At 44.5% G+C, this 12,846-nt stretch overlaps 1 protein-coding gene across 1 annotated transcript in view; it reads left to right on the top strand.

Moving 5' to 3' along the window:
• lmo7a (LIM domain 7a) overlaps nt 1-12,846 on the top strand; it is a 43,914-nt gene that overhangs the window by 19,714 nt on the left and 11,354 nt on the right. The window contains 11 exon segments of the mRNA XM_063887479.1: nt 536-566; nt 1,620-1,733; nt 2,764-2,871; nt 2,873-2,999; nt 3,774-4,023; nt 8,418-8,447; nt 9,269-9,383; nt 10,237-10,400; nt 10,807-11,620; nt 12,062-12,346; nt 12,723-12,837. Coding sequence (XP_063743549.1) covers nt 536-566; nt 1,620-1,733; nt 2,764-2,871; nt 2,873-2,999; nt 3,774-4,023; nt 8,418-8,447; nt 9,269-9,383; nt 10,237-10,400; nt 10,807-11,620; nt 12,062-12,346; nt 12,723-12,837 — 2,153 coding nt within the window.

The raw sequence follows: 12,846 nt of genomic DNA, 5'->3' as shown, positions 1-12,846 counted from the left end.
ACTGTGGGCTTTGTTAGGTTTCACAGGAGCGAGAGGGAGCTGACATTTTCCTGTGAAAGTGATTTACTAACTGCCAGGTCAACTGTCAAGCCCCAGAAATATGACTGAAATTCCCGATGACCTGCGTGGCATGTGTGGGGCTTTGTAGCTCCAACAGTAGAGCCTTGTTTGATGATCAATCATCAGTTATTAGTATTATCATTATTTGAAATCAGAAACAAAAACCCCTTTTGTGCCCCTCAACTTTAACTAGATGTTTTTACAGCTGCTTGATTGTGTGAGTTAGAAAATAAGACACACCTTAAACACTTTACTTTATGGTGTACAATTATTTTTTTCCAGAAATGTGTTTGTTTTTCTCTCAGCCTTTGTATTGTTAGTGCGAGTGAGTGAAGGGCTGGCAGTAGTCGGGATTGTGCTCTCACTTTCCAGCTCTTTCACTGCCCAACACAGACACCCAACAAGCATGCCCTCTGTTCTTTTATTGTCATTTCTCTCACACATACACCTCTGTTTTCTGCTCTTTCTCTCGCAGGGATCAAGAGACCAACAGGAGGCTAAAAAATGTAAGTGGAAAAATATAAGAAATATTTGATTTAGCTTCCGTACTTTGTTAGACATTACCAGAGAGTAACATCTTATGAAGGGATTCAAACGTTAAAGTGTTTTTTACAGATGTAAGCGAGTACTGCCTCTATGTTTGCAAAATATTTGTATTGAACTTCGAATCAAATCAAATCAATTGCTGTGACAATGATAGTTAGTGAGGTGACCGAACATCAGTAGCACCTCATCTGCTTGAGGCAAGCTGCTGGAGGATATATGCACTGTGCATTGTGGGTAATGTGGCCCCAGGTTTTGACAAGGAAGGGGAATGTGTCTGTCTAAAAAAAAAAAGCGAGAGTCAATTGATGCTATTAGAGTGAAATGCTGGATCAGTTTAGTTATTTTGAAGCAGTCCCTTTACCTTTTTTTTCATCATTTTTAAGATGTTATTAAATGTTATATCTTACGTTTTCACAAAATAGTTTTAACACCTTTTTTATTATTACTTATTTGAGGCGTTTTTGTGAAAGAAAATGAGTAAAGAGATAGGGGATGAGGACCGGAACAGCACAGCATCCGTGGCCAGAAAAAACCTTTGCATTGAAATGTTATGTATGAAATTGCGAGTCATATATTCGTAGATTGAGGTTAAGTGCATGTTAAAGCTGTTTCTCATCAAAGCTTCACCTTGTTTATTATTCCTACATTGTTGTTGTGCATGTGCATGTGGCTGCGTGATATAAAACCAAAGAGCTGACATGTCAGTTTGCGGTATCACGTAGGACCAGCATCACCGATGTGGCCATGATTGTTTGCTTCAGTGCAGCACATTTACCTGCCCAGCCTGATAATGCACGCACAAACAACAACAGAGTATTCTGGATGAGGCTGGAAACAAAAGCAGGCCACTGGCAGATATCACCTTGTTTCACTGTTGCATAACAATAACCTGCTTTTGTGCGGCACAGAACATTCATCAGCTAGATTTAAAGTATAGCTGTCATCTGACGTGGTAACAATAATTCATTCCCACATATATTCCATGGTTTGTCTAAGTGTTGTCTTCTCTGCAGGTATTGATCACCATATACTGGCTGGGAAGAAGAGCTCAGTGTGACCGTATCTATGATGGACCTTACCTGAATTTCAAGGCATTCGAAGGCTTATTGGGCACAGCACTATACAAGGTAAAACCCTCAAAGTGGATAATTATCCCAGTGTGCGCTCTGAGCTGTCAAACCTGTGTCGTCAGGTAACAAAAGCTTCATTTTCTTGGGGAAACCAGAAATGGCATGAAAGAAATCCTCTTTTACAGCCACTGCACAGTAAGGTTCTGTTTCCTCGCTGGTATGTAGACTATGTGCAGAAGAATGGCTGTTAAACACTGGGGGGCCTCAGATTGCTGACCACTAAAACCAAAGATACGTTAAGTCATAAATGACCTGATTCCTCGATTCAGCTATTCTAATCTTGTTTACTGCCCGGCACCAAGTTCGCATAGTTTGCCGGTTATAATAGATGCTTCCTTTCTTGAACAAGACTAAAGTCGTTCTAGTGTTGAGTGTGGCACTTTTTTTTCCACATAGATTTATAGGTGGTGGTGTGCAAGTCCTCTGTAATTCAAAAGACTAAAGGGATTTGAAATAATAGCAGTTGGGTTGTGCTCGTTTTGTACTTTTAGCTATGATAATCCAAGCGCACTGGCGTGGGGTAATGCTGGATTTAGTTTGTGGACTTGTATTGTCTGCTGGGATTTGCTGGATTACAGATCTGAAAATAATAAGTTTCTTTTTAAGTGGCTGACAAGTTTTTGCTTGTTTTTAACCACGCTCGTTAAAGTGCCTCCGGAGCTTGCCTTTGTGTTTACACGCAATAAAAAAGAAATTCATGCAGTAAACTGACAACAAGGGTACATGAAAGATGGGACTGTTTGTTTTGACACAGCTGGCAGTGAAGAGGAACAGATCTAATTGTATCATTCAAATTCTATGCACCGTCCCTGATAGACAGTATACTGAGGGAGTGTGTGTTCACAGTAACTGAGTGTAAGAAAAAAAGGGCCAAAAAGTACAGACTTCACACTCTACCTGGGAGTTCTTTGGCGCACCACACACACACAGTGGAGCTAAATAATATAATTTGTGACCCTATTATCTGACTGTGTGTGTTTGTGTGTGTGTATGTGTGTGTGTATGTGTGTGTATATGTATATGAAAGGCTCTGCAGGAATCGCCCAGTCAGAAAGGCAGCAGTGTCAGAGACAGCGGTTTTGGAGATAGCTGGTACTCAGAGCGAGAGGAGCTCTTCCAACCGAGGAGAAGAAGAAGAAGGAGGAGGAGGAGGAGGAGGAGGCGGCGGACACCGGAGAGACGACTCCCTGGACAGCTTGGATTCTTTAGGCTCCCGACCCAAGAGCATCTCATCCGAAACCACTCTTAAAGGTAGCATCGAGGGTAGGAGACATCATTTGCATCTATGCCCAAACATAATCAGACATGCTCTAATCTGATAAAACTTTTAAAACCTGCCGTTCTTGACCTCTTTCTTTCCACCCTTCTAATGCTGACTTTGAGCCATATAACAGTTCAGAGCATGCTTTCTTTATATTATTTTATTGTGAAATCTTCTTCACACCCTGGTTTTTGATCAATAAAACTGTCCAGACTTTCTCACGTATTTCTTTGCATGAATATTGACAATTAAGTTCATCTGTCACGAACTTCAAATATTTGTGAACTGAGAAATATGCGGCTTTCGAGCCAGAAAGTTGCCTCCCATCTGTGAAAACAAATGCCTGTTGCCATCTAGTGGTGCGCTTTTAAAAGTGAATGTTTTCACTGAAAGGTCCCCCCGGGAAGGAGACATTATATATCAATGCTGAAGTCAGTATGTGATCTTGTTTCATGACAAAAGTGTGGTATGCATAATAGAGGGTCAAGTGCTGGTCAGTGATCGCAGAGTGTTGTCCCCCCTGTAGGAGAGGGCAGTGAGACATTCCTCAGCCATCCACACTAGCTTGTAAATGAGGAGGCCTCCGTTCCCCACCCTGCACCCCTCTGTTAGTCCTTCGAAGTCACGCCAGAACACACAACACACTCCCCTCACTCTTTTCTCTTTCACATAATGTTTCTCTTTTTTGCTACTTCATTACACTTATCAAACCTCCTTCTTCTCTTCAATTCTCACAACATGTTTTAAAACTAGTTTGTCCTCCCTCTATGCTCCAGGTTTTTGCAGTGACACTGAGGCAGACTCTCTCTTCAGGATGTCTGACAACAAAGACGGTCTTAGTTACCGCCGGTCAGTAAGCATCACACCCAAGGCCACGGCCCAGTTCAACCAGTTCCTGCCCAGTAAAGACAAAGCGTCAGGCTACGTGCCGGCTCCGCTGAGGAAGAAACGGGCCGAACGCAATGAGGAAAATCGCCGCAGCTTGGTCAACCCCATATACACAGAGGATGAAGGCGCACTGACCAGGTACTATCACACAAAACAGTAAACACTTAGATTTTATTGAAGGTGTTCTTCCTTTTTTCTTAAGAGCAACTCCAGAAATCAAGTGTACCACATTGTGCTTCAATTGCCTCAAGTTGACATTGTCTCCTCTCCCATCGTGTTGGTGTTTGTGTTGCGGTTTTATTGTCTCATATGGTCGATGTCGTTGTGTACTGGTGTTGTGTTTCATTTGCTGTGGACTGACGACCTCAGCGAGTGCTATGGCCAAAGTCAAGTATCCCAGAGTGCCTTGCCTGCGGCTCATGTACAGTTGGCCTACGAGTATGAAAGCGGAAGCGACTCTGATGCAGAACGACCGGACCCTGACCTTGTTCTGGACGACCTGGCCAGCAGACGCTTCCACAGCCCCTCCCCGGCCACTCCCACCAACTTCGCCGTGCCCGTCACTCACGTGGCTGCAGGAAGGGCGCCTTCCGGTAGCGGGGGCACCTGGCCTAAGGTCAATATGACCCCCAATGTTGCCCCTCGTCAGAATGTGACCTGCCTCAGGTCAGAGAACTTGAAGCAACAGTGTGACTTTGATGTGCCTGCCTGATGAGAGCCAACCAAAGCGCTTCTCTTACCCTCAGTTTGCATGGTTAACTGTAACCATGATCAACCTCCTTGGTTGTAGTATGCTGCCTCTAACAGTGCTTTGGAGTCATCCGTTTGTTGGTTTCTGTTTGGATTGTTTTGAGATTTTATCTGCAGCACGTATTTGAGCTTGGAGGAGTGATTTGAGTTGGCAACATAACTCTTCAAATCAAGTTTTGCCTCCTTGATTTGTTTTCAAGCTTGCATTGGTTTGCTAATCCTTGCGTCATCTCATTATGCTCCTCTTTGCGTGACTGGCGTGCTGTGCTGCTGCTGAAAACATTCTTTTGACACGTGTGTTCGGCTGTCTCTCTTGAGCAGCAGCGGCCTCAACAGTGGGGAAATGCAGCTCCCCCAGCAGGACTCCGTGAGGGTGGACCACCGCCGGCCCGTGTCCACCGACAGCCTGTTCAGGGAGATTTACGGTGACTCTGAGGATGAGGACGATGAGGAGGGCTATGCCGACCCCATCCAAGATGACCTCTACTCCCGCAAGATGGGCATCAAACCTCAGCCTGTTGCCAAAGTGTCTTATGACAAGTTCTTACCAAAGTTCTGGACCCCCGAAGAAGACGTTCACATACAGAAGATTAAAATGGGCTCTCAGAGGAGACCCTGGTACAAGAAGATACAAGGCTTCAGGTGTGTGGGGGTGTTCAAATCCAGCATAATGTGAGGTTCTCTCATATATATTTATACATACATTACAGAGTAGCATTATCATGGATAAAGTTAATGCCTTGCTTCTTGCATTATCTTTTCTTACTGTTCTGCCAGACACTTTGCAATCTTTAAATAATTATTGCATGCCAATTTAACCTTTAAGATCCTTAAATTAAGAAATGGGTTTTCTGTCATTCACTGCATTTCCTATATGGACTCCTCCCACTTACTTCTCTCTCTTTTTCCCTGCTATTGCTCTCCTATCTTTCACCTCCCTTTTACCCTCTCTCCGCCTCTTTTCTTTCCCTCTTTCCCACTGCGGTCCCCGGCTGTAGCCATAAGAAGTCGACCTCTTCATCAGATGATTCGGACTGTGACACCAGTCCTTGGCTCTCCTCCGCCCCCTCTCACTCCGGCCCCTCCCCCTCTCACTCCCACACACACGAGGCCTCGGCTCACACCACCCTCGTTGTGGGGAAAAGGTCGATAAAGCTGCATGATTGTGACAATGAAGGAATGAGTTAGAGCATCTAGCATTTCTAGGAGAACTATAATTTGCTCCTTTTGAGGCTGAATTTAAAATGAGCTGCTTTCTAATGTACTAATTATTCTTTTAAAAGCTACTGAAAATTGCCCTAACATGCTTTACAGTACTAAAATAGAAAAATAATCTTTCTCCTATTTTTATACAATCTATTCTATCCAAGACTTGACACGCATCCCAGTTTTACTTCTTAGCAGAGTGATGTAAAATCCCTATTTGATCAAAAATCAGTTTGAATCAAATATCACTGCTGTGGCTGCTTGATGTTTCTCTTCCTCCTTTTCTTGCTCTTTGATCCATTTCACATGCATGCACTCATCACCTCTCTGTCCTTCTTCTCTCCTTCTGCCCAACCTGCAGTCCTCACATTCAAGCACACACTCTCCCTCAGCTCCCCAAGATACAGTCCCCTCTGTTAGAGAACCCCCCTCTGGTGTTTGCCCCAGTGAACCCTGCCTCGGGTCCCAGGCTGGTCAAATGTGAGAGGTGGCCCCTCCTAGGGCGCCAAGACCCCCGGGAGCCTCCAGACATCTTTGATTATGAGAGCATTATCCCTGATTTGGAGAATGATGACATGTTTACCAGGCGAACCCTTGCCTTCCAGTCCAACACAGACATGGCTTTGATGAAGACACAGCTGTCTGCTTACCGTCGTCGCTACACCTCTGAGCCGCAACTCAACATCATCACCCAGCGACACGGCGTCACCGAGGAGAATGAGTTCCCCGACATCGAGCAGGATGATGTTGTTTACCGTAAGGAGAAATCTCAGCAGGCTCAACAACAGCGGCCACTCTCAGGGGCCCCTGACAACTACGCCCCTATGCCCATCCCAGAGCCGTGGGATCTGCCTCCTGACCTAAAAGCCAGACTCCTGTGCCCCCCTTGTCCTCTGACCAAGGAGGCGGCAGCAGACAAACAGAATGAGGCTGAGAATGAGATGCGTCCTAAAACGGATGACATGCTTGTCAGGAAATTTGGAGTTTGTTCTGATCAGAGCCAGAGCTCTATGATGACACCCTTAGTGCCTTCTTACTGTAGCGAAGGTGACCTGCAGAAATGGCAGTCTATCAGGGAAGCCAGTCAGCTGAGACATAAGAAGAGGCTCATGGTGGAGAGGCTGGCTGCTCTGAGGTCGTTGAAACAGATTGATGTAACAGTGCCTGTTGGTTCTCCTCACCTTGTAGACCGTGAAAATTCATAAGGGCCAGTCTTGAGGTTCTTTCTGTCTGATGGTGTGGTCTAGACTGCATGTTGATCCCACTTGTTAAACGATTAGTTTGAAGGCTGCCATAGATTTGATATCTATCAATTTCAACTCTTCGTTATAAAATCTTGTAGGTGAATTTTTGCATTCAGTGGGTCTGTCATATACACTGCAATGAAGGAGCAGCAACACCTCAGATTTCTTTCTGTGTTTTGAATGTTTGTTGTTATTTCATGTTTAAAAAAAGGTTTTCCAGCCAGAAATAAACTGTTATGAAAGTCCCTATGACATTGTAAGCATGGGGCCATTGGTGTAGTTTTTCTGCATGATGGCAAAAGGTTCATTTTACTTTCGCGTGGAAATGATATAGAAATGTATTTATTAGGATAAACCCTTTGAGATGCACCATCTCGTTTTTCAATGGGGTTCCGAAATGATACCTACTGGTACTGTGTTTTTAAAGTGTGATTTTAGAACAGACATCTATCATTGGTACATCTAGAAAATGTCGAAGAGACCTAAATTCAGAGTTGTATCTTTGGTTTTGTTTTCCCATCAGAGTTTGCCTGTGAATGGAAAAAATATTGCAAGCTTAATAAAGAAAATGTTAGACTTCATGATCTTGTTATGGACTCAATTGGCCATTTGTTAACCTCACTGAACACATACAGTAACACTGATCTGGTCAGAGGTCAATGTCGATTTCCTAAGCAGGGGGAACTTCACACTGACATGTAAAGCTCAAAGTGCATCAGCATGAGAGTGTGGAAGCGTTCAATCCTGAGTAATATCCAAACATAACTTCCTGGACCCACTGACAGCACCAAGCTCGGTAAACTAATGTAGTCCTGCCTGTTAGCCCCACCATGAAAGCCTATAGAAATTCCCCACAGCTATGAAGACGCGACTCATGGACTCCATAGTAACCTGAACACAAGTCTGTACTCTAGTGTTTGCTCATGAACAGCCACACACAAGCACACACAAAGCAACCATTTAACCTGGAGTCAATGCCATCTGGATTTACTTCACGTCCATATGTAAAGCCATGTTTCCAGTGACATCATGTCGCAGTCTTCAGAAAGACAGCTTTGTTTAAGGAACCATAAGTGTCTATACACTGAGTGTCAGGAAAAGGAAAGGTAACACTGAGCTGTAAGCCTACTATACACAACTTAAACTCTGATTTAAAACTGCTCAGTCATGTTTTAGCTGGCTTTTCATATTCATTTGTATCACACCAGCTAGGAATAAGTTGATCTTACAGTCGGTAATTGCCTCAAGTTCTTGACCAGATCCCTCTCAGCCTCATTGGCTCTTTTGCAGACATGTGACTTTGTTGTGTTGTGGTTCTCTCTGGTTCCCTAGACAGCGGGATATGCAAGAGAGTATCGACGGGTGAGTTGATACGGGCTCCCAGGAATGTGGCACGTTTGCATTTGCTCTGGCCTCTTACAGTCGAACCTCGCTGCACCCTGCTTTTGTGCTGCTGTTCTCACTCACTAGCTGCTAAATGCTGACACACAACACAGGGTATTGTATGGCACAAGGCCAAGTTCAGGGTGATGCGGGTCGGGGGGGGTGTGGGGGGTGGGATTCATTGCTCTGCAGAGCTCTATGGACAACACAATAAAGTGAAAAGATGCGTGCAATAGCAAATACGCAGGGTCATCTACCTAAACTGGTGTGTCCCAGTGAGAGTTATGACTGAGCACTGGTCTGAGCACCCTGATAGCAAATCATAACAGGCCTTATTGGGTAAGTTGGGACAAAGTGCATTTTTCTTTTTTATGGCAGTGAGTGACTTCGCTATTTTTGCATGACGGGAAGGGCTGGATATGTGTTACTAACCCACTGAGCTTACATCACTCCACATTTTGTTGTGGTTGACTCGTGTGCTGTGATTGCAAACTAACACTTGGTAGCAGGTTACATGACTTATTATGAGCATCCAAAAACATGGATGGGAGGAGAAAGGTGGGAAATATTTTGATTATTTTGGTTTGAAATGGTGTTTCTTTTTTGCTACAGTGATGGTAAGACACGGTGGATGCATACTCTACCTTGAAATTGTAATATTATTAAAAATGTTGCTAACTTTTTAACCTTTTGTATAGCTTGTGCAAGGATATCCAGACTAACCAAACTAACCCTTCTCACTTATCTTTGCTCATACCCTAGTTGTTTTTAAAACACTTTTCAACTCTTTCTTTCCACAGGAGTAAATCAGCAGTCGATATCCAGGTTGACTCCAACCTCATCCGGCAGGTTCGATACGAAGAGCTTCAGAAGTATCGTGAGAAGACAAGGGAAAGTGAGGATAAGTGGCAGGATGTGAGTACTACCTTTTATGTTTCTGACATTGTGTTTATCTGAATCGAGACAAGCTCACTCTGGCAGAGAGAAGTTTTGTTGTTAGTGAAAGTCGAGCGCATGATCTGAAAGGATCTGTGCGGCTATCAGAGAGCAGGTGTCGTGCTGCAGTCTGTGCCCGCAGGGTGAAAAGAGGGCTGTTTAGATAGAAGCCAGAGACAGAGATAGACAGTGATTGGTGCAGCACTGCCCTCTGGCTCTGGACTGCCCTCATTTCCAAATCAGTGTCTGAGGCAGGAAACGCCACGTCCTGTAAATACTAATAGTATAATTCAAGTGAAGTGGTCTCATGATGTTATATGGACGGATGGTGTAAGACAGACACCTACCAATAATTAAATACATATATTAATCCATCTTAAATTGACTTGACAGTGAAAGTTGTTCTTGGAAAATGTTGTTTTGGAGTGGTGCTCTAGTTTTAAACAGCAGTGATCCATCACATGTGATCTTTTTAAGGTATATGAGTTAAAAGTAATAAAAAGTTATTTATATTTGTGTGACTTGCTTTGACGATGGTGTGTCTTTCAGCCGTCCGGTAAGTGTCATGGCTAAATAATAGAGTCTTTAAGCAGCATTTAGGTCACACAGTCCCAAATACACAGGGGAAGTGAGCCGGGAGGAGCCTAAAGCACACAAATAGAACACCTTCAAATGAAGCCCTTTCTGTTTTTTGTCTTTCTCTCTCATTCTCAACTTTACTCCCTCCAGCTGTACAGTCAGCCTTGCAACACAACAAGTCTTTTTTATCTTGATTCAGGCTGAATTGTTACAAAATGGTGCATGAGGTGATCTATGCTTACTTTTTCTGCAGGACCTGAGTAAATGGAAGAACCGGCGCAGGAGTGTCAACTCTGATATAGTGAAGAAAAAAGAGGAAAGGGAGAAGATAGAGGAGATCACGTACAGCGGCAGCAGCAGCAGCAGCAGCAGCAACAACAGAAGGTCTAAGACCTTCAAGGAGATGCAAGAGGAGAGGTAAGAGAAAGCACACCTTCATAGGTGCTAATGAGTGCAAGATATGTTATTGATAGATTAAATGCTTCTGCATTAAATAACTTGTTCCAATATTTTCCTCTTACCCTCGGAGGGGGATCCTTTGCTAAGGTAATAAAAGTAAAGCTCTGTATTATAGGCAGAGACTACGGGATAATTGTGCAGGAGTGGTTGAGGAGTCATTGTGCCTTCAGTCAGTGTGAAAGTGTAATTTAATCATGGTTTATAACAAGCCGCATCTTTTTTTTTTGCCCCACCTCTCCTCTTTTCAACTTGTACTTTTCTATTGTCCTTCCTGTCACTCACACTCCTTCATGTCACATTTTCACTTTATTTTCTTAAATTCTATCCCTTTTCATCTACATCTTTATTTCTGTCTGGGTCACAGAGAAAATAAAGGAAGGAACAGCATCGGCAGCCGTTTAGGATCTCTGAATTACCTGGACGACGACGACGTATTTGATAAACCTGTCCTTTCCCCACGCACCCACACCTTTCCTGCCAGGAGCTACACTATTGACACTCCTTACTATTCCTCTGAGTCTTCTCTGAAAGAGGTCGAACCCCACGCTGCCACCCCAGCTACTGGCAGGGCCGCCTCCCCTCCCACCTCAAGGAAAGTTGACATTGTGGATAGTTCTGCAGGCAGCTACGCCACAACCACCATCACTCCCGCCTTGACCCCCACCGTCACTCCCAGCAGTCGCAGATCTTATTCTCCAGCACCTTTACAGAGGAGTCCAGTCACAGAACGCAAAAGCACAGTCAAGACAGAGGAGACCACAAACACCTTCACCCCCACCTTGACTCCCAGCATCATTCCCAGCAGCCGCAGATCGCAGTCTCCAACTGCTGCACCTTTACAGAGGAGTCCAGTCACAGAACGCAAAAGCAGAGTCAAGACAGAGGAGACCACAACCACAGTCATCTCCTCTTCTAGCTCCGTACAAAAGGTGCTGGAGCCTAGGCGCCCATTGTCGCGCATACAGACTGAGGTGGGGGCCCCCTCCTCTGGTTTTCTGTACAAACAACAACCACAGACCAGCTCAATGGAACCCAAGCCTCCCGGGGTGTCTCGGGTTTCCGCCTCCCTACCCAGGAGCTACCAGAAATCGGATAGCGCACGTATAACCTCAGTTGTCACCGCAAGGCCCTTCGGGACCCAGTCATCCCGCCTCAGCTCACTGCCCCGACCATTCACAGTGAGTACTGGACATTTATACAACTAAAAACAAACTACCAGTGCAGGACAAAGGGCTGAATGACAGCTGAGGGCATGAGGGGACAGTGTTTGTTTGGCAGGATAAATGTTGTTGGTCTGGTACGGTGTTATTTGTTTTGAGTGTATCAATGTTACCCTAGAGTCCGATCTGATTACCTTGTGAATAATGTATGAATCTGGTGTTTTTATAAGGCTAACTCGACTGACAGAGCTGCTATTTACAGCCTCCCTCACATTCATTACTGTTACTGTGCTATCAGGTCAGCTAGTGACCGTCAGGTGACAATTGTGTCAATTAAAGAGTTTTCAATTATATTATCCCACACATTTGAATTGATTATTTTGCAATCAGCAGCAGTGAGTTGATCAAATAAATGTCACAATATGAATTATTTCTCGATCTTTCCCAATCTGCATTTAGGCCGTACAGACGGACACCGCTCCGAAGCGTGTCAACGGCAGCGCAGATGTCTCCAAGAAGTCGACAGTGCCGAGCCGCTATCACCAATTCATGACCTCTGAGGACGAGGCTCAATCTCAGTCCAGCTCAGTTCACAGCAGTGAGGAGGAGGAGGAAGAGGAGGAGGAAGAAGAAGAGAAGACCACCGTGAAGAGCGTGACCTCTACTAAGAGTGTCTCACCTGTCCTTCCTCAAGTCAGGAGTGAAACTCCAGTCAGTCCTGCTCCAGCCAAAGAAATTAGCCAGGTAATTTCTATTAAAGAAAAGACCAGCTTTCATATTGAAGTTATTTTCTCACATATTGTATTTTATACTGACAATGCAAACAGACTCTGACGTATTTTTAGCTTTGTGGTAAATATAACTGAGAATAATAAAGTGCTGTTCTGCAGTAATAAAACAAAAGCAACAGGTTGGCATTCGATGAATAGCCATAAATGATTAATACAAGGCTTTCTTGCCAACGCTGGCCAGGTTCACACAAAGACACACAACCTCACATGCCGAGATCCAGAGTGATGGAAAGACAGGACCACATTTCTGCACCTAAAGCTGGGTTTTGTTGTGTTTATGAATCATTTTGGTTCATCTCCTCTCACCTGTCTTGGTGTTTGGTTTCTAGGAGAACTACTCTGAGATGCGGATCAGCCTGAACCAGAAGCCCAACAGCAGCAAAGACTTTGGCTTCCAGGCAGCCTGGGACTCCACAGGAGCTCGTGTCACCACCATCCAGCCAGGTAACCACT

The sequence above is a fragment of the Eleginops maclovinus genome, chromosome 7 (genome assembly GCF_036324505.1).
Source record: "Eleginops maclovinus isolate JMC-PN-2008 ecotype Puerto Natales chromosome 7, JC_Emac_rtc_rv5, whole genome shotgun sequence".
Classification (NCBI taxonomy): Eukaryota; Metazoa; Chordata; class Actinopteri; order Perciformes; family Eleginopidae; genus Eleginops; species Eleginops maclovinus.
This window is presented reverse-complemented; position numbering and strand designations above follow the sequence as displayed.